A 26,796-nucleotide genomic window follows, 5' to 3' on the forward strand; every position below is an offset into this window, starting at 1 on the left:
ATGTGGTCAAACAGGAATTAACGTGTGTAGAAATTGGTACAATTATATTTGTGAAACTTCCGGTGTCGTCTTTAGCACACGATTGGCCGCCGCAAACCTTACGTAATCTACGTAAGCAAACATGGCCGTTGACTGCAGTTGACTTTTTTTGCCATGTGAAATACAGCTGGTAATTATGATTTATTAACAACTTCCACATAATATTTGGTTGAGCACAAAATGTCATGAATGTATTTAAATGCCGATAACTTTGCACGAGGGGTGAATTGTTGCCAACCGTTTAACGTTAGTCCAACTCAAACGTAAACGCTGGTGGTGATTTACCAAACACGTTTTGCTGCTATTCTAAGTCTAAATTACATAATTGCAATGCTATATTGGTTATAAACGTGTGAAGCATGATGTTATATAAAACTCCCAAAGGTGTTTATTTTGTTTAGCCTTTATGCTGTGATAATATTATGCTTCTGAGTGGTTGCAGTTGGGCTCGTTTCTGGAAAGCTTGTGAGGTTATCATTCTTGTTTCACCTGTTCAGAAATGGCAAAGTTTCAAACACCAACTAGTAATTCGGGGAAATCCGCTTTTAAGAAGAAAAACAACGGACAACACTCCAAGAAGGCCAAAAGCAACTACTGTACACTGTGTCGCATCATCCATTTGAAAGATGTAAGTGGATCTACATTTACAAATATATTTCAGTGTTTTTATATACAGCCATTAAATGTTTAATAATGTTGACGAGATGTCTCTGATCTACAGGAAGCACAAGATCATGTGCATGGTATGCTGCACCACAGAGAGCTGGAGACAGTGCTGGGCACGTGAGTGATATTTGGCATTATTAATATGACCCTGTTCTCTTGCAAAAATAGTACACATACTTAATACACTTGTTTAGACCATGCATTGATTGACTATTCCTAGTTCCATTAATTTGTAATACAACACTTCAACAACATATGAATATAGGATTGATTGGTTGTGTGCTGAAACTTGTGTTGTGTCTGCACTTGTATAAAAAAGGTAAAACGATACACAGCTCCAAAGTATTTCCCTGTCTTTCTGAGATAAGTAATCATAACACGCACTAACCAGCTTAAAAAACGAATATCTAACAAAAATGTTGTTTGTTTTTGTGTTCTTCCATTGACAGGAATTCATTTCATGAATGTCAGGCATGTAACGCATCCTCCATGGGTCTAAATGAGTATGCTCAGCACATCTCCACCCCTCAACACAAAGCCAAGTTGCACAACGTAAAGTATTTAAAAATAAAGCCCCTACCTCTGTTTAAGACTCTGAGCGATGAGGCCATGAACTTGATCCTGGAGAGAAACAAGACCCTGAAAAAAGAGGAGTAATAAGTTCATCTTGTCATCTGTTTGCAATTGATGCTCTCCATGATTCAATGCGCTTTAATAACTGTGACTTTTGGTGCATTACAGGAAGAAAGCAGGAAAAAGGAGGAAAAGGAAAAAGAAGCAGGATTATGATCAGAAGCGTGCAGAAGTGCAAGGAAAAAACACAGCGGTGTCCAAAGCAGTGTTAAGGAAGAACAAACAAGTGAACAATTGGAAACTGCAACAGGGAACCTTCCTGCAAGGAAGAACCCTTGTTGTTGTTCAAAACAAAGAGAATAAATTGTCCAGTGTGAAAAGGCTTCTTCACCAAGCAGAATCATCTCTGCCTAATCAAAGCGGAAGATTGTCTTGTTTGTCAGGAGAGCCGGGTCACACTCAACATTACGTTGCTGTTCACAAGTGCGCCCAATCAGCTCAGCAGTGCCCCCAAAGAGACCGACATAATGACTATTACAACAAGCCATACGATGGAGACTTCACCAGTGATCACCTTCCTCATAACGGAGCTATCATATTTGGTATTTGCCAGGGTGAGAGTTCAGGATGTTCTCATTCAGGAAAGGAAGCTTCAGCTCAACATTCTCAGACAAACAAATCCACAAACGCAGCTCCGATACGGGACGTGGACGTCAGCGCGATGCTGCGGCAGATCAGACGCGCGCTGGGTGTGAGGGAGCCGTGTCGGGCCGATCGTGAAGCTCGGAAACAGAGCAGTGAGACGGGGGGGCAAACTAAAGCTGGGAGACAGCAGCAGGCACGGTGCTCCTTCAGGAACAAAGCCAAGGAAACTCCCATTCATGTTGCCTCTGCTGCAGCTACATCTATGCAATCTTCATACGACAACAGCTCTGCTTCTTCCTCCACTGCTGGTGCTGGTCCATCTAACATTGCTCCTATGTGGGAAAATGTGTCAAATGGACCAACTTTAGCCCGCAAGGTTCGAATTGCCCGTGATTCAGCCGCAGTTCAGAGAGGAAAAATGCCTGTACCTAAACCAACTATAAATAAGGTGTTTAGCTTATCAGTCCCTAAAGGCAAGTCAAACTGGAGGGAGATGTACGAGGACAGGAAGAGGAAGAAGCAGGAAAGAGGCAAAGTCAGGCCCAGGTAAACATTGTTTTAACTGTCAGTGTTGCCCTTTGTCAAACATAAGTTTTTATATCTATTGTGTTGTGTGGTAACAGGTTTGGAATTGAGCTTACGAAGCGTCATTCTGAAAAAGAGAGTTTAACACGAGCAGAGGTAATCGACATGAGTCTGTCCGAGGGCTTTCACTGGGAGGCTGTCTCAGACACTCTATCAGGCGCACACTGGAACGAACTACCTCCTCCACCCCAGAACGCAACATATTACGAGTCTTACACCGAGCCGCAGTCAGAACCTCAGAGGCAGGAGCCATCGGAGCAGCCTGACGCAGCACAGGAAGGCTGCAGCACTCACACAGTCCAAGCTGTCCGTGTGAAGGTGGAGTCGGACGTAGCATTTGTAGATTTGAGTGCCGACAGTGATACCAGCAAGAGGAAACACAAAATGGTGTGTATTATACAGTTTTTCTCGGTGAGGGCCACCGCTGAAACATACTTTTTTTTTTTGTGTTAAAACCTGATTATCATGTTTTGCTACAGTGTGATGGCTTGGCTGATAAGGAGCCAAGTGGGAAAAAAAAGAAAACAAAGTCAAACAATGGTAAATATAACCTTTTTATTTGATTTCTATAATTTGTAATTCTGACATACTGTGAAGGATTTCTGGCATTTTGAGGCATTATCATTTCATTGTAGGAGTGTAAATATACACAGGTCACATAACAAGGCTATTTGGAAACAGCATATATAAGGAGGCAAGTTTATTTAAATAACATGTTTTTTATGAAGAGACGGCTCAAGGGAATGTACATAATGCAGTTTAAAACAGAAACGGAAGAGAAATTAACTAGTTCTAAACTCCGAAGCCTCTTATTTATTCGGATTGACGTTGTTTTAATCCCAGTCATGTCATCGGATAGTCATCCCATAAATCTCAGAGTATATTTTTCTGTATGTTTCCTGCCTATCAGAGCAGGGCCAGATGGACCAGCTGCTGGCTGTGTCTCTGAGGGAGGACGAGCTGACCTACTCGTTGCAGAATTTCGACGTGTCTCTGATCCAAGCCCGCAACACCCTGCAGGCCGCCTACGCTGAAGTCCAGAGACTCCTGCTATTGAGGCAGCAGGTACCACACTAATGAAGACACAGATTTTTTTTAATCTTTTCCAATGGTGTATTTTCATGGTTAACATTACATTTTTCTTCCTTCCTTCTATTACAGTTCACTTTTGAGGTCAACCATCTCAGAGCCCAGCGCATTGAAATCCTGCAAGGGATGAAAGGTACATTACATCTTTGTTTTTGCTTGTCATTGCTTTTTGGTTTACCTTAAAAAAAAAAAATTATATATGTGTATGTGTGAATATATACATTACGTATATATTTGTATTTGTGTATATATATCATTCCATGTATTCATGTGTATTTATCAACATGGCCGTAATATTTGGGTCCCTGACCAAAATGCTGAAACTGGATGACTAAAGGGAGGGTTATTTTCTTTAGAAGCTATGTTCTCTGCCCCACTGTTTCTACTAATTTAGTTTGATTTTCTGTTTCATTAATTGTCTGAATCAAAATGGAATTTGTTTTTAATACATTACTTTGTTTTTTTTCTCTAAATCTCTTCTAGAAATACACAAAGCAGCATCTAACGTAGAGAAAGCCCCCCTTTTACCTGCAGCCCCTTCTCCCACTGTGCAACCAAGACTCTCCCCTCTGCCTTCCTCCAGTGCCTTCCCCTACTCCCCCTCCGCCCCCCCGAGCCAGCAACCATCGCCAACAAACACACCCCCTTCCGTTAGCCCGCTCGCCCTCCCAACCATACCAGTAATGCAAGACATCTCCCAGCCATCCACCTCTGGACAAGCCATTCAAATTGTCTCCTGTATCTCTGACACACATCAGGTTCCTGTGAAGTCTCCTGTCTCCTTGTTACCTTCTGATTTCCTCCCTCCACACTCAGCTTCTCCTCCAATGGCTGTCCCCTCTTTCAAACAACCTGCAACAGAGTGCTCTACATCAGCAAATACAAATCATTTTCCGAAATCATCTCTCTGGCAGGAGAGCGTGAGGTTAGTGAGACAAGAAGAAGAAAAGGTAGATGACAGTGACTCTGTGGAAGAGATTGGAGATGTTGTTTGCATAGAACCTATTAAAGAAAAACAGCCAGCAGCAGAAAAGCCCGTCTCCACTCCTGTACCAAAAAAAGATCTAAATACGTCCGTTGTAGTAGACAACGATGGAGGGAACGAGAGCGACACCTCTCTCAAACTGATTGAGTCCCCCGTCTCGGTGGTCATTAATATCGATGAATCGGACTGTGAGGAAGTACAGAATGTTCCCGTCCAGCCGGAGCCTCCTCAGAGCTCTGTCAGTGTGGAGGTCAGCTGTTCAGGCACACAGACGATCCCGCAAAAGGAAGTTGAGAGGTGAGATGGTGTTTAATGCAAGATCCTAAACATTACAAGCAGTACTATTCTGATAAATGTGACCTTTCTTTCTCTTTTTGCCACTCAGAAAATGTCAGCCTACACTTAAAGTTGAAGATGTAAAGATTCCTTCAGGTGAGTGTTTTTCTCCTGCTTACATAAGGTTTCACAGAAGATGTTTTGGATGAAAGCAAAGACCTCATTACTTTTTTCCCCAGAGTGCATTGAAGTGTCCGAGGATCAGGAGCCATCAGTTGGAGTTTTTTCTAACCACACCGGCCCCGTCCACGGCCTCCAAGTTCACGACGGCCGCTTGTACACGTGTTCAGGGGACAACACAGCGCGGGCCTACAGTCTCATGGTACGTTCATCAGAATCCAAAATGTCTTCTCACTTTTGCCCAAGTGTGTCTCTGCTGACTAGTGTATCCCTCCCCTGAGAATAAGCAAATGTGTTCAAACTAAAACCCCTCTCTATCATGAGTGTTTGTTTTAAAATATAAGATATCATGTTGTCCCTGTGTATCCAGACTAAGGAGTGCCAAGCAGTGTTTGAAGGTCACACCAACAAGGTCAACTGTCTGCTGGTGTCGTCGTCCCCTAACACTCTGGCTCGTCTCTACACCGGATCCAGTGACCAGACCATCCGCTGCTTCAGCATAAAGGTACGAAATGCCTGGACAACTGATATTGTGATACACATGACCCCCTGTATTTCGTATTTGACTTTTCCACCCTTATTAGACAGGGTAAAATCCATCGTTTTGTCCAAAAAATATAGTCTTTACTGGCAGAGCTAGTTATAATTGAATCGTTGAATTGCTAATCTAAAGTTCTGCCTCCTGTTGTCGGGTTTGCATTTTGAACGTTTTATTTTTTGTTGATTCATTTTATTCCTCTTGTCTCTAGACCACACGGTGTCTGGAGCAGATCACGCTGTCAGACAGAGTGTTGTGTTTGCACTCAACCTCCAACATCCTGTATGCTGGACTCGCTAGTGGATCAGTGGCTAGCTTTGACTTAAAGGTGAGTGACACTGTCCTCTATGTTTGTTCAACTGTAAAGCCCACTGAGAAGAACGTAATTAGTGATATTGGGCTATATAAACAACCTTTGATCTGATATTGGGTTTGGTTCAGTCAGATTATGTTTTTCACTTGTGTAGACCTGTAACCAGAGTTTTCTATTGACCACGCTAACAAAAAGCTTTTCTTATCTGTATATGCAGCCACTCATTTTACAGTATTGTAGACTGTATTGCACAAGTCTTGCTTTCTCCTTTCTCTGCCAGAGCAATGTTCTTACAGTAGATTTAAAAACCAATCAACATGATCTCTATATCTTTCTTAAACCTCCTCCTGATCTCTCTCGTAGACTCTGAAGAACTTGGATATGTTTGACTGCCACGGCCCGCGCGGGGTCAGCTGTCTGGGCACGGCTCAGGAAGGTGCCCGCCGGGTGCTGCTGGTCGGCTCCTACGACAGCACCATCAGCGTGCGGGACGCCAAGAACGGCCTGCTGCTGCGCACGCTGGACGGCCACACCAAAACTATCCTCTGCATGAAGGTGAGGACTGGGAGACACGCCTACGTCTGGAGGACACTGTTTAAAATCAGAACACCTTTATTCGTCCCACAAAGGGGACATTTACATTGTTACAGCCCAAAGTAAAGATCCAAAAATAGCTTAATATTAACTAAGAAGCATGCACAATTACACATCCAGTACCAGTATTTAAAAACAATAAGTGTAGCATGTATTAAATAGTGTTATAGCAGCCAGGTTTTTTAGTATTAAAAGTGAAAGTATATTAACATGATGATGATCTTTGTTTGGATAAGGACACTAAATGATTCTAAATTGCGACTGACATTTGTATAAAAAGGGTCAGTAGTACTATGTGTTTGCAGAGGACATTTTAGTAAAGAAAATATCACTTGTACATCAATTGTACTGATTTACTTGTTTTCAGGTGGTGAACGACCTGGTCTTCAGCGGCTCCACTGACAAATCGGTTCATGCTCACAACATCCACGTGAGTGTCAAATATATTTCCATGAGTTTAACTATCTCTGAATACGAAAAGGACGGGCACTTGCACTACGTGTTGATGCGTTTTAACAACAGAAATGTAATAAACAGAAAATGTCATGAGTCTTGGAAGTTACTGAGACAAAAATATAAAACATGCTTTAGTTTAGTTGCTTTCTTAATCTTGAAACATTAACCTTTTAATTTAAGCACAGTGACTCCCTGGGTTTGCGTTAAAGGTCGTTTCTGTTTAACTTCATTCATTCACTGTCAACGTTATTGTATTCTCCCTCTTTATTTGCAGACGGGTGAGTTGGTCCGAATCTACAAAGGTCACAATCATGCCGTCACATCGATAGTCATCCTGGGGAAAGTGATGGTGACAGCCTCTCTGGATAAGATGGTCCGAATTTATGAGTTGCAGGTAGAGTATTTACAACTTAAGTTTACAATAATGTTTAGACAATACTTTTTTAATGAGTGGCACGTGTATTTAAAAGTTAATCAAAAACAAAGGTATTAGATTTTTTAACTTCAGACCTCAGTTCAAAAGAAGACCATTTGTATAAGTCTTTCTTTTGCTTCTCCATCCTTGCATAATACTCAAAACAAGCTTTGTCTCCTTTACAAATCACAATTGGACTGCTTATAGTTTTCATTTGTACCATTACAAATGAAAGAAAACCAGTCCCTATTTGAAAAACCTTTTAAAAAATCTAGTTTTAAAAAAAATCTTAGTCATCTGTTTCCTTATGTTTCTGGTGAATAACTATATATTATTAGATTAACTTCTGTATTTGTGTCTTCACAGTCCCATGACCGCCTGCAGGTGTACGGGGGTCACAGTGACATGGTGATGTGCATGGTCGTACATAAGAGTGTGGTACGTGGAATTGAACTTGCCCAGCCATCATTTAGAATCCTTACTTGCATGACAGAGGTTGATTCATGATACTGTTGAAATATCTGTCCCACTCAGATCTACACGGGCTGTTATGATGGCTCCATCCAAGCTGTGAAGCTCAACTTGATGAAGAACTACCGCTGCTGGGTAACGACTCAAACTCATTATACATAAAGCATTCAGAGATTTTAAGTCGGATGAAACATAACGTAATCAGTGCCTTTACTCTGACCCAATTCCAAGAGACATATTCCACAAGATATTGAATGAATATACCATTTCTAAATGCATCTTAACATGTGTCTCTGTGACCTTTGCCCTCTGTACAGTGGTATAACTGCACTCTGATCTTCGGCATGGCGGAGCATCTCTCTGAGCACCTCCTCAAACACAGCAACCCAAACCTGCAGGCGATCAAGTGTCGCTGGAGAGGCTGCAGCTCGTTTTTTGGCACACAGCAGGCTGTTAGAGAGGTAATGCACCGACCCTGTGTAATTCTGTGTGAGTGAAGTATTAGCTGAGTAATGTGTGAGAGTCTGAATCGTGATAATATGAACAGAAAACAGTATAAGAGGCGTTTTTTGTCTTGCTTGTATTTTCTCTGCAGAAGCTTCCTGAACACATGCAGAGCCACGTGGAGAAAGACAGTGAGGTGTAGCAACAGCGGTGAAGCTGAAGAGACTCAGCATATACGGTTGGAGTCCCATGCGTTACAGTACTTAGCTGAAGCCTTGGTTTCAAAGTTATTTTCAGGGTTTTGGGTTAATCTTTCTGTTAATTCAAATGGGAGGTAATTTTCTGTTATTTCTCTAGCTGTAAAGTACTATTCACATCTCTTTGGTTTTGTGTGTGCTCTGGGGTCTCTGTGACAGTCCGCTTGTCGTTGATCCCTGAATGATTACATTTATTATCAGTTATGAGTGTAAAAGGCCTCATTAATGTTTTTTTTTTTATAAACTGTGAATTCGTGACTATTTTATACAGCTACCTTTCTCAGAAACAGAAATGTCATTAGTAAATACAAAGCTACATTTTACAAGCATTTCTACAACTCTGCTGCATTGGCTGAAACACCTCCGAAACCTAGGGCTAATATTTAGCAACCCGATCCTACTGTATTAGCGATAATACAATTTGATATGAAGGTATTTTCCTGTAACAATTTCTCCATAATGACTTCCTGACTCAGACTGTTGTCTTATGCTTAATTACATATATACACCATCTATCATTTGATCACTTTTACATTGTTACATTTCAGAGATGAACGGTAGGCATCGTGCTTGTCCCCTGTATCCCTTCATATGTTTAAGAACTTTTGTTTTTGGCAATGGAAGAAGTGGTGGTGAAAGTTGTAAGACCAAACTGACCAGAGAGTACCTTCTAAGAAAGCCGTTTTTAAAGTCATGCCTTCATGTTTCTATGTTATACTGTCCACTGTACAGTGTGTATTTGAGTGTCATACCTACTGTATGTGTACAGCAAAAACAAATATATAATCTAGAAAATGTTCCTCTGCTTTTTTGAAAACATTATATATTCTCTAAAAATGCTGTCATACAAAAGGTTACATTTTGGTTCTCATATTCAAACATGATACCCAAAGTTTACAAACCAAATATTCTTAACGTCACCGCCCAAAACATGATTGATGCTGACACCTTAACATAAGTGACATAACATTGACACCATCATAGTTTGAATGATCTGAGAAATCTAAATTCCACATCAAATCCGGATATGATTCGCAATCAAACATCTGATTTGTGACAAAGATTTAGATGTCGCAAAAAGTATGTGCAAGAAGAGATGAAGTCATGATTGAACATCAGCTCCACGTGTCAGCGCTCAGGAAGGTCACTTAAGAATACATGGTCAGCTGAAGCCACTGGAAAGAGAGACAGAGAAACATATGAGCTTAAATGGGGTTTCATTTTGATAGTTACTCACAGTACACATTGCGACTAAAAAACCAAGACACATTCAACTGTTTTGTAATGCATGGTCGATTTTGTGGATGTAGTATGTTGTCGTATTTCATTTGCGCCTTATAGTGAGGAGTAGTCTCAAATGTTTGTTCTTAATAAATGGACAATTTTAGAAACCCTTGTAAGTGTTATCTAATCCAACATAGAAGTACCTCATAGTGCAATCAAAGACTGATATGTTTAAAAGCTCTTCAAACTATTACTCTCTTGCTTTTAAAACATGAATGCCCTTCCTCACATGCATGACTCTCAAAGAACATGTTTGTAGAACTGTATGCGACGACATGCAGTATAAATGGCAAAAGACACAGAATATCATGTTGTAAAGAACACTAAAACAGGCTTACCTCCAGGACATTGAGCTTTATTACTCCATCTCCGTCTTTGTCAAAGGCGTCAAAAGCTCCTGCACAAGACACAACAAGTCAGTCTTTATTTAACTCTTAATACAACGTACAGTGATGCAAGGCTGCAGGTACCGGCTTACACAATTGAAATGTGGCCCTGCAAAGATTGTTTAAAAGTGTAAAATATTCAGAGGAAATAAATAAAAGGTGAGAGTGTGGTGTTACTTACTGAACATGCCCTCTAGTCTCACGAAGCAGCAGATGTAACTGTCGAAGTCGATGTTGAGGTGTTCGTCTGCGTAGCGCATGGCTATGATGTCATACAGCTGTTTGTTCAGGTGGAACCCTGCATGGGAGGGAGACTCAGATTAGTCAATAGTTTATTTCCAGTTTCAATAGAACGGCAATTATGGGATGTTATTTCTGACAAAAGCTGAGAAAAATAGAATCCTTGCAATTTTATTTGGTTATGAATTGAAAGATGTGAAGTGTAGTCTACAACATTTACATTTTAATTTAGAGACCACAATTGATGTAGTTATATATTTTTTATTTTCAAAGCCTAAATATAAGGTAGTATAAAATCTGTAATTTTCAATGAATTTTTTTTGCAATTATCCTTATGGTTTCTTGGATGTTTAGTACACATTTCAACCCAATGAATATTAAATCATTGTTGAGGCTTATAATAGAAAAGCGGAATCACAATCCTAAATAAAATGGAAACATTTTTTTTTAAAGATGAAATCCATGAACTGACATGAAATGAAGTGAACTGGGATATCTTGTGAGTTGCCGTTGGTAATGCAGTTCTTTACACATGCATAGAGACATGTTGTGTGAGTCGTTAATACTTAAATAAATATATTTGTTTATTGTTAAAAAGTATTTCTTTTTTGAAGCTGTGCTCACCTGCATCATTAACAGCGTTCCTCATCTCAAAACTGCTGATGGAGCAAGATTTGTCTTTATCGTATTTTCTGAAGATCAGCTGGAGACACACGAGGAGACGGACAGTCAGTTGTTTGTTTTAAAATAAGCAGAAGATATAGAAAGATGAAAACGGTCCCACCTGCCACTCCTTGATCTTTTTCCACAAGTGTTTGAACTCCTGCAGGTTCAGCTTCCCCGTACCATCAGTCTGAGAGGTCGGTTATGGAAAACCAACGGAGCCAGTAAGGACGATTTTAGATCGTAGAGATAAAATAGGGCTGAAAAATGTGTACTTTTTTACACTCAACATTCTATTTAACATATCAAATTAATATTGGCCAATAAACCATATCCTCAATTTGAATATACCACCCTTTTAAAAACAGGCACATGCCTGCCTCCCTGTGTGTTGCAAGCAGAAAAGCAAACCGTTTGTTGACTGCCAAAAGATATGGATTTAAGCAGAATATTTAGTTGGATAAAACATCTGAATTGCTTTGAAAACTCTGGAAAAGTTGTTAATTTAAGTCAGAAACAATCCTGCACGGATACCATTGGAATCTAATTCTAGTATCAGCATAATAATACACTGAACAAAAATATAAATGCAACACTTTTGTTTTTGCTCCCATTTTTCATGAGATGAACTCAAAGATCTAAAACATTTTCTATATACACGAAATAACCATTTCTCTCAAATATTGTTCACAAATCTGAAAAAATCTGTGATAGTGAGCACTTCTCCTTTGCCGAGATAATCCATCCCACCTCACAGGTGTGGCATATCAAGATGCTGATTAGACAGCATGATTATTGCACAGGTGTGCCTTAGGCTGGCCACAATAAAAGGCCACTCTGAAACGTGCAGTTTTGCTTTATTCGGGGGGTCCGAAAACCAGTCAGTATCTGGTGTGACCACCATTTGCCTCACGCAGTGCAACACATCTCCTTCGCATGGAGTTGATCAGGTTGTTGATTGTGGCCTGTGGAATGTTGGTCCACTCCTCTTCAATGGCTGTGCGAAGTTGCTGGATATTGGCAGGAACTGGAACACGCTGTCGTATACGCCGATCCAGAGCATCCCAAACATGCTCAATGGGTGACATGTCCGGTGAGTATGCTGGCCATGCAAGAACTGAGATGTTTTCAGCCTCCAGGAATTGTGTACAGATCCTTGCAACATGGGGCCGTGCATTATCATGCTGCAACATGAGGTGATGGTCGTGGATGAATGGCACAACAACGAGCCTCAGGATCTCGTCACGGTATCTCTGTGCATTCACAATGCCATCAATAAAATGCACCTGTGTTCGTCGTCCATAACATACGCCTGCCCATACCATAACCCCACCACCACCATGGGCCACTCGATTCACAACATTGACATCAGAAAACCGCTGACCCACACGACGCCACACAAGCTGTCTGCCATCTGCCCTGAACAGTGAAAACCGGGATTCATCCGTGAAGAGAACACCTCCAATGTGCCAGACGCCATCGAATGTGAGCATTTGCCCACTCAAGTCGGTTACGACGACGAACCGGAGTCAGGTCGAGACCCCGATGAGGACGACGAGCATGCAGATGAGCTTCCCTGAGACGGTTTCTGACAGTTTGTGCAGAAATTCTTTGGTTATGCAAACCGATTGTTGCAGCAGCTGTCCGAGTGGCTGGTATCAGACGATCTTGGAGGTGAACATGCTGGATGTGGAGGTCCTGGGCTGGTGTGGTTACACGTGGTCTGCGGTTGTGAGGCCGGTTGGATGTACTGCCAAATTCTCTGAAACGCCTTTGGAGACGCCTTATGGTAGAGAAATGAACATTCAATTCATGGGCAACAGCTCTGGTGGACATTCCTGCTGTCAGCATGCCAATTGCACGCTCCCTCAAAACTTGCGACATCTGTGGCATTGTGCTGTGGGATAAAACTGAACATTTTAGAGTGGCCTTTTATTGTGGCCACCCCTACTTTTGAATTGCTCAAGCAAGATAAGCTCCTGCAGATCTTCCAGAGTTTTTACTTGTGAGGAAACACACCAACGGTTCAAACTAGTGGTTATATCACGAGCAAACTCCATGTGTGACTGCTTCTCTTTTCTGAGTACCCTAAAGCGCTGTCGATATGCTTCAGGTACTAACTCAAATGCCCGAAGTACAGCAGCTTTCACCAACTGGTAATTGCTACTGTCTTCAGCAGTCATGGCAGCGAAAGCCTCCTGGGCCTTTCCAGTGAAGACACACTGAAGCAGAAGGGTGCGCTCAACATCAGACCAGTCTCGTGCCTCTGCTAGACGCTCAAATAACACAAAGAAAATGTCTGGGTCCTTTTCGTTGAACCTCGGAACTATCCTCAAACTAACAGCAATATCAAATGCTTGATTTACAGGAACCTGACCTACAGTCTCTGCAGCTCCTGGTCTCAGATGGAAACGTACCTTCACTCATCAGCTCCAATCTATAGCGCTCCAAGTCTAGTTTTTGTCTAACCTGAACTTGAGCCATCTCCGCTTCCTGAAGACGGGCATTTTGTCTCAACTTTTCAACCTCCACATCACGTTCCAAGTGTAGCATTAGAAGCTCTTTCTGTTCTTTAAATGATAGTCCAACCCCAAGTCCAGACAGGACTGGAACCACAACTGAAACATTACCAACCAAATGCTTACTGACTCACTCAACCCTAGTCTTCGTGTAGAATTGTGGGAGGATTTTAAGCACAAAAGCCCAGTGACCCGGTTAATTCTCAGCAATTGAAAATCACCTAGGCAGTCATGGAGTGCACCCGAGCAAATGCTCTAGCCACTTACTACACAAAAATAACAAACAAAAACAAAAAAAGGTTCAATGGAGACAGCTTGTGTCTCTCATTGCTTATACCTAACAGGAATAAGGGTTCCAAACAGTTGACAGCCTTTAACACAAAACAGCAATACCGGAAAACATAGCTTGCCTTGGACAGAAACACAACTGTGAGTAAGACCGACCAACCTGACCTATTTTCCCCTACAAAACTCAGAGTCAACCAACAAGCTGTGTGAACACTCCCCGACTGAAATAGGTCACCATGTCCTTTATCCAGCACCGGAAATTATCCCGGACATGCCCCCACTTGTTACAACCTGCCTTAAGGCTGGAACAAATAGGGAGGCCACACAGAGTTAAATGCCAAATATCTGTTTATTTAACAGGTTAAAGAAAAACACCTCTGATGAATAGTGTACGTAAGAATCAGACTGTCAGTAGTGTGAGCAGTGTGTGGGTGTGTGGAAGGGTGTTGTAGCATGTTGGAGGGTGCATCAAACCTAATACAGGCTGTAGGCTGAGGTTGCTGCAGCATGCCAGGATCAGAATCAGAGACTGAACCTTGCAGCTGGGCAACCTTCATACCTTCTTGAGGCTCCGCCTATAGATGGGCGGGCACAAACAGGACGACACTCCCAGTACCTGCCAGAGGACAGCAAGGCAGGGAGCACAGCCAGGCAGAAGGGGGGAGGGGTCGTCACGCTGTCTAATCAGCATCTTGATATAACACACACCTGTGAGGTGGGATGGATTATTTCGGCAAAGGAGAAGTGCTCACTATCACAGATTTTTTCAGATTTGTGAACAATATTTGAGAGAAATGGTTATTTTGTGTATATAGAAAATGTTTTAGATCTTTAAGTTCATCTCATGAAAAATGGGAGCAAAAACAAAAGTGTTGCATTTATATTTTTGTTCAGTGTATTAGTGAAGCCTATCATCTTGAAATGTAACTGTGCAGAAATGTTGTGTTTAAACAGAATGAATAGGCCTACAGAAAATAGATGACAATGAATGCTGATTTACAGATGTGAATGTCAATATTATAAATAAGGATAACATTTTTACATTTTTACTACTGATAAATGACTTTTTTGACTTTGCTATACTAGAGTATACAGGTAACATAGTTTCCATGTTCTACCACTGGGTGGCTCAACGGAGTAACTGAGGATGTTCAATAACTAGAGGAGTTCAAACCAATAAATAACCACCTTATCTGTTGTGAGCTCTGTATAAACTCTGGTGGTTTCAGCTGAAAGGATACATCCATCAAGGCGATCATACTCCGACATGTCTCAAGGCTGAAACCCTCTGTCTTTATGTCATTATCTGTAGAAAGGAAGGCTCGGTATGATTGATCACATGACACACAATGCACAATAATTACTCAAATCAACCAGTGTATTCACGTTTAGAGAGCACGTTCTTCATGACCGTCTTGAGTTCGTTGGCGCAGATCTGCATGTCCTGATAGAGGGAGGGACAATTTGTTTCATGTATTAATATAAATATAAATTGTAAATCCAAGTCTTGCCTGTTTTATCCTTCCTGTAGCCTACTCACATCTCCAGAAATCTTTTGGTAAATGGCTCTGAACTGTTTTTCCTCCTCAGTCTCCTCCTCTTCTTGGAGTAAATTTATCTGAGGGCCACGTGAGAAAGAAGTACATTTCTTAAGATGATAAGGGTCCAATATTTCATCGCCATATTCAATCTGCTTTAGTTTGCTCATGACAGAACAGCAAACAATCATAACACAACAGTAAAGACAAAAGACAAAAAACTAAAGACACATACTACCAATAAGTAATAAAACTTACACCGTAAATGTAACATTCATTCGTGGATATTGACAGTCAAATAGGAATGTCTTTTGCAAAATAAGAATGAACATGATTTTTGGCCCAAATATGTAGTTACTGTGAGGTGGTTTTGGTGTAAATTGGAAAAGGTTTGACTACCTCCATGTGCTTGATAAGGACATTACTGAATATAACAGAACAGTAGAGCAATGTCGTTTTTCAGAGATGATTTGACCAGATTCTTAAATAAATATTGCACAAATAGGACTACTTTTCCTGTCGATAACTTTTGAGTTCTCGGTCATCTTGAACCATTAAAACGATGTGTTTAATGTGTGCCTGTTGCTCTATATATAACACTACATTTATGACGTTTAAGCTCTGGATGCTTTCCCGTAGCACAGGAAAGCCAACCATTGGATAAACATAAACAACTCGGCCCATCTAACCAGAGGCCTCACAGGGAAACAGGTGCAGCGGAGACACTTGAGATCATTGGCCCCACTCTCAATTGTTTAATTCTCAAAGGAGTTATTTGACCTGGTCGAGAGCGCATGTCAGAGCCGTCAGTCTCCAGAAATGAGTAACTACCAGCTCTTAGCTGTGTGTCTGCAGTGTCAACGTTTGTGTCCTAAAATCAGGAGATTACCTTTGGCATCTTCTTCTTCTCTCCCCGAATGCCGTCATGCTCAATTTCTTTGTTGGCTTTTGCTCTGTCTGACACAAATACAATAGGCTGGCATGGGCAACGGCATTAGTTAGTAAGAGGAGAGACGGGTTAAAAAAAGACAAACAGAAACAGAAAAGAGAGAGTTATTTGTAGTTATTTCACTGGTTTTATTCTATATATGCGATAATGGCACAAACTACCAACATTTAAAAAGCAGACATAATGGAGAGTAGCAGGAGTGAAGCAGTGGATAAAGCAGAGTGTAAAGAGCCATCTAGCAATGCTTTTTGACACATGCATGCATTACCTTCTCCTTCTTTTTCGTGTCTTGCTGATGACCAATGACACAAGGAAGGACAGAAGGATGACATGAGATGAAAAGGAGGAAAACACTTATCATGACAGTTATTTTTGGGGGAAAACAATGAGTAGAGTGTGAATTGGGAGATGACAAATAGTTTGAGAAAACAATGTTGATTAAATAGGTGTTACACAGTTGGGGTTTAGAAAATATGAAATGCAAACTGATATTTCAGTGTGTTTCGGGCAGTAGGCCTCTGCACTGCACTATTTTGTTTCATATATTTAACCTTTTAAAAAGGAAGTAGGAAAGGATGGTTTATTTGGGAATGAATTTTCCTTTGGGAAGATGGGAGCTTGTGTATTTTTCTTAATAACTTAATAATAAAATATCATCTCTATCCTATCCTCAATTTGTTTTACGTCTGATTCTCTTTCAATTTAAATTTCTTATAAAGTTAAAACAAATTCAAGTGTGTTGCAAAAGAAAGTATCCGCTTCAAACATATTTTATATACCGTGTCCTCTAATAAAATATCGATCCCAACATATAAACTTGCCCCTAGAAGTGATTAAAACCATGTCAGAATAATTAGACATAAAAGGTGAACCTACTCTTTTGTTTTTAACCTTTTCACCACTGAAATCATCACTGTCAGAATTATCAAGACATATCTACAACCCCACTACTTATTCAAACACTTTGCGAACCTGTGTTTTGTCAGACCCGACGCTATCCTCCTCCCTGTGAGGAAAAACAAACACATTAGGATTCCTTTTAGTTCTTGAATAACCTTTCACTTGAAGACCTTATATTTGCAATTGTCAACAATCCCCAAAATATGCCACCCTGAGTGATACTTACTCTGTAATGTTCTGCTTCTCAGAGAAGACCCTGAGGATGAACTCCCCCTCCTGATGGGCTTCAAAGGTGGTGGGGACGATGACGTACTCTCCTGGAGGAAGATGGATGCGCTCCGTCACCTCCCGCAGGTTAATGTAGGTCTTACATTTAGCTTTGGAGGCGTTGTACAGGAAGAAGTCCTTCTGCAGGTGTTGATTCTGTCCAAGCATCTATGGAAGGAGATATATCAGATGGTGGGATGGGAATAAACTCATCAAATAAGAAAAGCAGTCAAAACAGAAAAGGTATTAATGGAAATGACTCATTCAAAAAGAGGGAATTGAGACAAAAAAGATCAAAGATCCTACATTTAGGATTGAAAGTATGAAATACATTAAATTAATAATTCCTAGCTCAATAAAGGATACATTCAATTAAAATTAAGAACTACAATGGATGAAACAAGCAGTTTGACTGGCCTCTGGGAAATAGGAAGGGCATTTTCACTATTTTATAACTTTTTGATTCAAATAAATAAGTGACTTTAAGTCACTGTTGTAAATTATCCTGTCATGTGTACTTAACATGGGAATAAACTCCTCAAATAAGACAAGTAGTCAAAACTATTACATTAATAATTCCAAGCTCAATAAAGGATACATTCAATTGAAATTAAGAACTACAATGGATGAAACAAACAGTTTTACTGGCCTCTGGGAAATAGGAAGGGCCTTTTCACTATTTTATAACTTTTTGTTGACTAAACGGTTAAATAATCAAATAAATAAGTGACTTTAAGTCAGTGTTGTAAATTATTATAAAGTAGTTTGGCTTGTGATGTCACGTGTAAATTAAGGTTTCACAAGAGCTATATACTGCTTATCTACAACATGAACTGCTAACCCAAACACACACAGACTCAAATCTCTGGAAATGCAGGCCGATACTGTGGACATCATCAAACTAATGTCCTCTTTCAGGATGGCCGTACCTCCTTGGGCACCTGCAGAGACAAAGAAGAAGATATTGAACCCACTGAATGCACATCAGCTTATCCAGTGGTTTTGTTTTTTTGTGATCAGTACCTCGTAGATGGAAAATCCGATGGTGAAGAACTTGGCCCCTTGGTGGCGCTGCATCCTGCGACCTTTCTGCATCAGAGCCACGACCACGGTGCAGGCCGCCTGGTGGTCCTCGGGGTCGTCGTCCTCCTCGGACAGCTGCAACCGATACTGAGGGTTCGTCCAGAAAGTGTCTGTGAAACACAACAAGTATATAGTACATTACAAGTGGTCACATGACAGCAGTGACAACACAAGATCCAGGTGGGAAAGATATTGATCTTTCTTACACTGCTTGGTTGAATACTCGATTCTGATTGGTCAAATCAGACGGCGCGCTATGCATGGGGACCCCTTGAGGGGGGTTACCATACATGTCGTTGCAGTTAATTAAAGGGTGTTTCATGTTGTCGTTGCTGTGGACCTTCTTAATCTACCTTCTTTGGGGGCCCCCTTCTGGTCCGGGGCCCCAAGCAGTTGCCTGGTGCGCCCCTGGAACACGGTATGGGCTGTGCACTGTTTAGGGCGTTTTATTGGAAGAGAAACTGTGAACTGACTTGGAAAGTTACAGAAAACTTCAATCAGTGCTGCCGTTCATTTTAAGTTGTTCCCGCAGTTCCAGCCGTTAGTTTTTAGCAGTACGATAATTTTGAAGTCAATACAATTATTTAAAATATTATTAGCAGTCAAGTTGTTTGATTATTTAGCATGTGGCCATGTAATAAGCGGGAACATGTGTAGTGAGGCGGCCATTATTTTTTTTAAACCAACCCCAACGCCCAATTTATTGGCTTTAAGAGGAATATTTAGGAAATATCGAGGCCTACTTTTGTTGTTCCTGCAGCCGCCCGCAGAGCTGCCACGCACCCAGCGACCCTCGTTGACCGACACTGTCCAACTGGTCCTCTCCTCACACTGCAAGGTGTCGGGAGTCAGGTTACACATCTCCAGCTTTGTGAAGTTCTTCTTGAATTCATCAAAAGCCATCCTAGAGGTCGAACAGACAAAAGGAAGTTCTTTAGAGTTCGATATGATGAAAATGGAAACAACTTTGCCCTTTTTCTTGTCTTTACAGCCAGTGTGGCTTGAAAAAAGTAAAGTGCTGAGGGTTCAGATTTGATTTGAGCTAGATGCTAACATGCTAATGGAAATAACTAATATCATCCATTCATTTGTACAGTGTAAAGTTATGATTTTAATATACATTTTTATAACTTGCAAGAAATGTGTGTGCGTCTGTTTATTAAGATTACATTCAATAAATGGCAAAAGGCTTGAATGTGAAAAACTGTGGTTTTACTCACCAGAACTCACTCTCCTCTACAGTTTGTTTTTTTAGGTTTTCCTTGTCAGCCGTGGAAATGGTCGACCATTCCTTTGAACTGGAAAACAAATAATACACAACAAGAATAAGCCATAATACATCAGAATAATTTGCAAATAATAATTTGCAGATGTTATATGACAGTTAAATAAAGGTTCCCATGTCCCAGATATAATCTCACTTTGCACTCCATGGTCCTTTCCACAGCACCCAGCCCCAGGGATTGCGTAAGCGAATCAGGCGAATCTTGGTGTCTTTTGCCACCTCGTCACACTAGAAACAACATTTTATCGGTCAGCACCATTTTCAAGGCCTTCATACCAAGAATATCTAATCTGCATTCACAGCATAGTGGGTGGACATTATACTTCACCTCTGCCAAGCCTATGATGGAGTAAGCGTGACCTTTAACCAGACCCTGTTCAGTCCGAGACTCCATCTCAGCGGCTGAAGTAATCTGAAAGATACACAAGTCAGAGAACAAAACACATTGGGCATGGATAAGTACATGCTGTTAAAACATCATTTTAATACAGTAATTTATTCTGGATTTGATTTCAAAGTTTAAAAATATTGATACAATTACTTTGAACTTACTTTTAGCCTCTCATAATTTGGGAAAGCACTCTTATATAAATGCTAATTTAGGAAAATAAATGTATCTGCGGTTTTTTTATAGGGTTCCTCCAACTCTGATTTGTTACCTGGCCGGCTCTGTTGTGATTGGTCAAACTGCTTGGCGATGTCCCACCTCTTAAACTATCACGTATAATGTGTTGGAGCGCTAGCCAATGGAAGTGCGAGTGTTACATGGTGATGTCACTGTGTTATGGAAATAAACAAATGTGTCCAATTGCGGTGACGGGGGAAAAAACCTATATGACACACTACAGGAAAAGGAAAACCACTAAATTGATTTTCATAATTCAGTCAGTTGTGTTGTTGCATCTTGCTTTGGTGTCCCTGTAATGTTTGAGTGACGTTTCTCTGTTTCCTGTGCACTTATTTCCCATACTTTCCTCACCACTCACATCTATGGAGCAGCCCATCAGCGAGCCCCTGTCCAGCGCCTTCCTCATGATGCTGTAGAGCTCTTTGGGGGCTTCAGACAACTCAAAGAACTCTGTAACCCCTCCGGTGAAATCCTCCATGGCCTCCAAAGTGTTGCCCCCTTTAAGGGCTTCATACGATCCGTGCAACCTGAGAGAAAGAGATGAATCATTCTGCTCACTGTACATCCGTTCTTTACGAGCTATGGATTTTTTTACAGATTCTGCAGCAAATTTGGGAAACATGAGGACAGAGCAGTGATGTGCCAAGTAACTTTCGCTACTCTGCAGAAAGGTATAGACCTTAATGGGACATTTAGGTGAAATTGTTATCTTAAAACTTGTTTCGTTTGAAATTGGTTGAAGAAATATCATGACAGCAGGGTGAGAGGTCAGTGGTTTCACGTGTCGATCATCTTGTTTGACAGATTTTCTGAAAAGAAAGCCTGAACTCTACTGAAAGAATTAACATTATTAAGATATAACGTTGAAGCTGCACGACTCTTTCACTTTGCAGGGAAAGCTGATAGACCTCACTCACTTGGCATAAGCTTTTTCCAGAAGAGCACTCCAGAACTCATTCTTCCTGAAAGATTTGGTGAAGACCAGTTGGTTGTTGCAGGTGGGGATACGGTCGTCCACCACCACATCAACCCATTCTCCATAACGCCACAACTGAGTAAAAATACGAACAGATTAAAGACAAAGTCAATGAAGAGACCGATCGATCTCCCGCCATCTCTTAGCAAAGGTAAACTAAAATGTGTTTTTATCAGATACTTTTTTTCTTTATAATTTGAAAAAAGACTTTTCGTGTGAGATGTAACATGTAAAACACTTCATTAAAACAACGTTTGGGTCATGTTACTGCTGTCAATTGTAATCTAATTTGATCAACTTTTATTTGTTTTTTATTTGAATATGTAAATATTTTTTGGTAATTTTTCGAATTTTCTTACTTTGAATTTCTTAATGGTTTATATTTTGTTGATTTTTCCCTTAACTTTCACTTTTATATTTTATTATCTGCTGTGTTTTTATTGTCTTAAAATGAAGGACCATGAAGGAAATTAGCATTCAAGCTATATTGTGTTTTGATTAGTGCTGTCAAAATTATCGCGTTAACGGCGGTAATTAATTTTTTGAATTAATTGCGTTAAAATATTTAACGCATTTAACGCATGTGCAGAATGGCCCGCCCCATACGTGCCACCAGTGGCAGCGCCAGGGTATGGCTGGGGTAGGCTACACCCATACCAAGAAATGGCTTAGCCCCACCATGAAAAATGATGTTAAAGGAAGCAAAATAAAGTCTGCCAATTCGCGCGGAGTAAATTGCACAGACAGCAGTTAGTACGATTGATTTCAGTAGCCACGGTTTTGAAAACTTTTGTCACGTAGTGATCGTCTTCTCAATAGAACATCTTTGATAACGGCGTGGTGTTGTTGCAGGAAGTCCCGACGGAGAATACTTTTGCTGTAGTGCACATAACTGGTACGCAGGTTATGTGCGTAATCTCTCTGAAATGCGTACCGTCACTTGTGTCACAAAGCGCATTTGCGTACCGATGTACTTGTGAGGCTTTTCCAGAAGGCGGTTAGATCACCGGACGACAGAGTCGGTCTCCGTGTGCACAGACAGGGCTGCTGTTAACGTCGGTCTGTACAACGGAATTGTGCCAAAACTACGCCAACCGGCTGCGGAGGGAGACCCCCCCCCCTTCACTGGAGAACTGCGCTAAAACAGCTGATCACAACGTTCACACTCTGTGGTCAAGAAGTACTCCACTAGCCGCCGCCCCCCCGTCGACTTTCCTGAAGTACTCCCCCGTTGATAGAAATCAACACGTAATGAATTAAGACCCCACGGTTTGATGATTGATAGGTGTGTGGGTTGTCTTTCATTTTGACACGCAGAAAAATGTTATAATAAACATAGATACTGTATGTTAAATGGATATATCCGCCTTCTTTCATTTATCTTTCCATTCCCACAACAATATGCATAAATAAATGGCATATTTTGGACATAGTTCGAATGGTGATTAATCATGATTCATTATTTTTTAAGCTGTGATTAATCTGATTAAAAATTGTAATCGTTTGACAGCCCTAGTTTTGATGTTTAACCTCAAAACACAAAATAAACCTATGCAAAATAATTCAGTGTAATAAGTTTATGTTTTGCACATCATGTCTTGTCCCTCGATTAAATGTGTTGATTTTTTAAAAATTATTTAAACTTTATCTTCTGTCAGAAGATGAAAGCTCAGTTGCTTTTTACACAGTGGGTCAAAAATCCATTTAAAACCTGGAAATGGAAGATGCCGGCGTAGTTTTCGGTGAAGCTCTGGTCGGGAGGGATCACTCTGTACAGCAGCTTCTCGTTCACAGTGAGGCAGGCGATGGCAGCGAGCAGCCAGCAGTCACCTGTCAACAGAAGATTTAAGAGCTGCAGAAACACTTGATCCTAAGGTACAACTTCATAAAGCAACATCAGTGAGGTGACTATATTAGGGCTCAATCTCATGGTCATTTCAGCTGCAGTGTTCCAGGCTCCAGTTTCCACCCATGTTTAAGCTCTAATGTATATTTTATAGATATTGTATTTTCCTAAAAAACGGCACTGCTTTTGCTTGGACAGAAGTGTATGGCTGAGACACAATTTACTTTTTGCACAACTTTTTCTTAAACATCCATCCAAAATGAGGTGAATGTGTTCTTTCTTTCTCCCTTCTCCATGCTCTTGCTCTTCAATTCTTGTTTCTGTGAACATGTAGGCTTAACTAAGGAAAACAAATGCCTATGTGTGTGCCCCATAGAGAGGCTGGGAGATCAGTGTGATGGGCTATTTTATGTATCGAAAGACTAAATCAAGTGCTTTTCTTCCACTTGTTTGAAAGCAGAAATTGTTTAAGAGTTACCTAATGTTCCTTGACAGATGTCTGTCCTGTTGGCTCCATCTACAATGAACTGGGGGTCGTCACATATTTCCTGTCATGGAAAAGAAAAGCAAGTGTTAAAAAGTATTTCTGAGCACCAGACTTTTTTTGTCATGCATTTCAAAAGCCTATATATATATATATCAAATATTTATAACATGGGAAAATATAAATGTTTTGGTGTGTTTTTAGTCTGATATCCAAATTAAGATGTCTTGCAATATAACATGCACTCTTTATGGTAATAATAGAACATATAGTTTAAACTAATTAATTATGCCTTTAACAAAGCTGGGTATAATACTTTACATATGTTATATTCATTGAAATCTGTCGGATGACAGGTCAGATTGCTTTTTTTATTATACTTGGATAGATTGAGATCCTGATTCAAACCAAAATGTTGCAAATTCTTTATTGATTTTGAGGTGTTAAATCAGGTAAAACATTCAAACTTATTGTAAGTCGCTTTGGATAAAAGCGTCAGCTAAATGCAATGTAATGTAATAATGTAATGTAATTAAAGGAGTACTTCTAAATCAGGCAGAGCTAGTGTTTTTGCTGCCTGATTTTGCACCCCCCTTCTGTAGGCAATTCACTCTGGGCCTATCAGGTGAAATATTAAACCCTGCAACGATTCAAAAACTGTATTTGCAATGATCGACAACATGAGGACCCTGAAACTGAGAGTGAGTTGGAGAAATTTCTCTGGCTACATTCGCTGCATATTCAGGAGGAAGCAGCTGCTGGAGGTCTGCTGGTCGCGACCTCTTTAGTGATAACGTTGTGCTGCGTGCATAGGTGCCCTCAGATCATAAATACAAACCTGTCAAAACCAAGTGTCTGACTGCTTGTGGTCCTACTGGAAATGATTCATCATGCACCTTATTTTTAGACACCAATTAGGGATTTTATGGTTGACTCAACATTTGCCTTCAGTATAAATACTACCGGTTAGACATTTTTTAGAGCACATTGTTTGATTTTATGTTGGAAGATTACATGGTATCCTGTTGATTGTCACCAAATGATGAAAAGAATAGGAAGGAAAACATATTTATGCTACACAAATTATGCTTATATTCAATGCCGTTATTTCTTGTGTAATGTTGGATAGGAATTAGGCCTCTAGACATTTTCAAATGAAGCATTTAGAGAATAAATCACCCTCTCATGCACACAATTTATGAAGAGGCATCCCAAGCCAAGAAAATGGGAATAATTTTACCTAAAGAGCTTTTGAAACTACTTTTGATTAACCAAAAAACACACAAAACTTGAGCAAAAAAAAAAACGTTTAGCACTTTTAAACTCAGATTGCTCAGTTTTCATGGGTTATAAAACAAGATAATAACAAAAAGGATAGAGATAAGAAATCAAATTCTAATCAGGGGGGTTTCCAGCAGGGACTCTTTCCTTCATCAAACGATTCACCATAACTAAGGCTGTGAAAATGCCACCTCATGTTTCCGAATTTAGAGCGTGCTCTACTGTTGACCCCCTGAAGGGAATCATGTATCACCAATTTAAACGGTAAGGCAAAACAACTTACATCACTAACCATTCATCACTAATCACTAAGCAATCAAGCAACATAAGTGTTAAGTATTATGTTAAGGTTTGGGTCATTTGTTGTGTCTGCATTCACGTTACTGTTTGGATCTGTGTCAGTGTGTTAGGTACCATGGACATTTTTTATAGAAGACTTAAGACATGTCTTTTTAGCCTGGCTTTTAATTAAGGTATGGTTTGTGTTGTCTCATTCATCTATCATTGCCTCATTTTATTGTCCGATGTTTAGTTTACTTTTGTTGAAAATGTATTAAATCTGCTATATACTGTAGATAGATTTGACTGGTTGATGTGACTGTTCAAGTGTACATATAAAAGTATCCCTGACAGTCACTGCAGGACTTTTGGCAGAATGAATAAAGCTGCTGCTAGCGCAATCAGAAAAATATGAAACTCTAAAGCCAGCATTGAGTTCCCACTATGTTTCCCAGCACTGTGTGACAGTCAGCTGTCTGAGATAGTAGAAGGTGACAACACAGAGCTATGCATCCACAGCATGCAGCCACATGACACCCCAGCCATGTGTTGTGGTGGAAGTGGTGAGATACACAGGGATTTAGAAAACATCTCTCCCAACATGTCAAAGAAAGTCTGGCACTCACCGAGGGACGTTTCCACTCAATCTTCATGGTGGGTTTGTGACTGTAAAAGAGTGAGGAGTCATTTGCAGGAAACAGGGGGTCTTCAAACACCACCTTCTTCTTCACGTATTTGTCTCGAAGTTCCAAAAAGGTCTTTAGTCGCGTGGCATCCTTGACAGCCTCGTTTCGGCTCAGAATGGCAGAGTAGATGGAGTTAGTTCCAGCAGGAGGGTAGGCAGCTTTCTCATCGGGCCCAGATGATGCTTCAGTTTCATAAAGCACTTTCACCTGTATATCTTCAACAACAGGCTCTCTATGTTGCTCGTCCCCCATCTTGTCAGTAAAGGCCAGTTCCTGTTTTTCAAAATCAGTTTATAAAGTGCAAAAAAAACTCCTTACTGGCAGTAACAGAGCATGGACTTGCAAAACAGCCCAAGGAGACTTCCTGTGTCCTCCCTGACTCGCCTAACTCTGATGATCACTTCTAGTTCCTTATTTTGCTGAAAAAGGTTGTCACTGCTCATGTACACTCACCACTTTCACTCCACCAGCACCCACAGTCTCTGTTGTGCGTCTGCTGATGGCTGCACCTATATATAGGCCTCTTCAGAGGAGGGGAGGGGGCTCCTTAAGAGCTACCCTAATACATTTTCAATGTGCTGATAAAGGCGGCTGTCCAAAAATCTATACATTAAACTGAACATATGACAGTTTGTTACCTGAGACATGTAGTAGAATTAACACTACTATGTGTATGAAGGGAAGATTG

The 26,796-nt window shown here is 40.6% G+C and overlaps 2 protein-coding genes across 5 annotated transcripts; one reads left to right on the forward strand and one right to left on the reverse strand.

Annotated features, from left to right (window-relative positions):
* Positions 1 to 87: 87 nt before the first annotated feature.
* znf106b (zinc finger protein 106b) lies at positions 88 to 9,917 on the forward strand. 2 transcript variants are annotated; one of them, XM_034230638.1, is made up of 21 exons: positions 88 to 169; positions 537 to 667; positions 761 to 822; positions 1,155 to 1,358; positions 1,447 to 2,469; positions 2,547 to 2,895; positions 2,988 to 3,048; positions 3,419 to 3,573; positions 3,670 to 3,730; positions 4,081 to 4,879; positions 4,968 to 5,014; positions 5,098 to 5,240; positions 5,409 to 5,543; positions 5,788 to 5,904; positions 6,253 to 6,444; positions 6,851 to 6,913; positions 7,214 to 7,333; positions 7,721 to 7,792; positions 7,889 to 7,960; positions 8,143 to 8,286; positions 8,421 to 9,917. In XM_034230638.1, the coding sequence occupies exons 2-21, from the start codon at positions 539 to 541 to the stop codon at positions 8,469 to 8,471; spliced, it is 3,999 nt and encodes a 1,332-aa protein (XP_034086529.1). In that variant the 5' UTR covers positions 88 to 169; positions 537 to 538; the 3' UTR covers positions 8,472 to 9,917. The 2 variants fall into 2 exon arrangements, with proteins under 2 accessions (XP_034086529.1, XP_034086530.1); XM_034230639.1 differs by having other exon boundaries at positions 111 to 169; positions 1,155 to 1,257.
* capn3b (calpain 3b) lies at positions 6,484 to 26,567 on the reverse strand. Of its 3 annotated transcripts, XM_034230640.1 has the most exons (23): positions 26,049 to 26,567; positions 23,857 to 23,926; positions 23,244 to 23,362; positions 21,474 to 21,607; positions 20,915 to 21,083; positions 20,257 to 20,340; positions 20,065 to 20,156; positions 19,864 to 19,941; positions 19,387 to 19,547; positions 18,584 to 18,753; positions 18,490 to 18,501; positions 17,520 to 17,728; positions 17,366 to 17,399; positions 16,662 to 16,685; positions 16,334 to 16,420; positions 15,447 to 15,524; positions 15,293 to 15,350; positions 15,148 to 15,212; positions 11,221 to 11,289; positions 11,061 to 11,139; positions 10,378 to 10,494; positions 10,149 to 10,207; positions 6,484 to 9,701 (listed from the first exon to the last, which is right to left on the reverse strand). In XM_034230640.1, exons 1-23 carry the CDS (start codon positions 26,358 to 26,360, stop codon positions 9,675 to 9,677), a joined length of 2,307 nt encoding a protein of 768 aa, XP_034086531.1. In that variant the 5' UTR covers positions 26,361 to 26,567; the 3' UTR covers positions 6,484 to 9,674. The 3 variants fall into 3 exon arrangements, with proteins under 3 accessions (XP_034086531.1, XP_034086533.1, XP_034086534.1); XM_034230642.1 differs by lacking the exon at positions 16,662 to 16,685; XM_034230643.1 differs by lacking the exons at positions 19,387 to 19,547; positions 19,864 to 19,941; positions 20,065 to 20,156; ... (4 more) ...; positions 23,857 to 23,926; positions 26,049 to 26,567 and adding an exon at positions 18,850 to 18,914.
* Between the last annotated feature and the right edge of the window lie 229 nt (positions 26,568 to 26,796).

This window comes from Gymnodraco acuticeps, unplaced genomic scaffold (assembly GCF_902827175.1).
Source record: "Gymnodraco acuticeps unplaced genomic scaffold, fGymAcu1.1, whole genome shotgun sequence".
Classification (NCBI taxonomy): Eukaryota; Metazoa; Chordata; class Actinopteri; order Perciformes; family Bathydraconidae; genus Gymnodraco; species Gymnodraco acuticeps.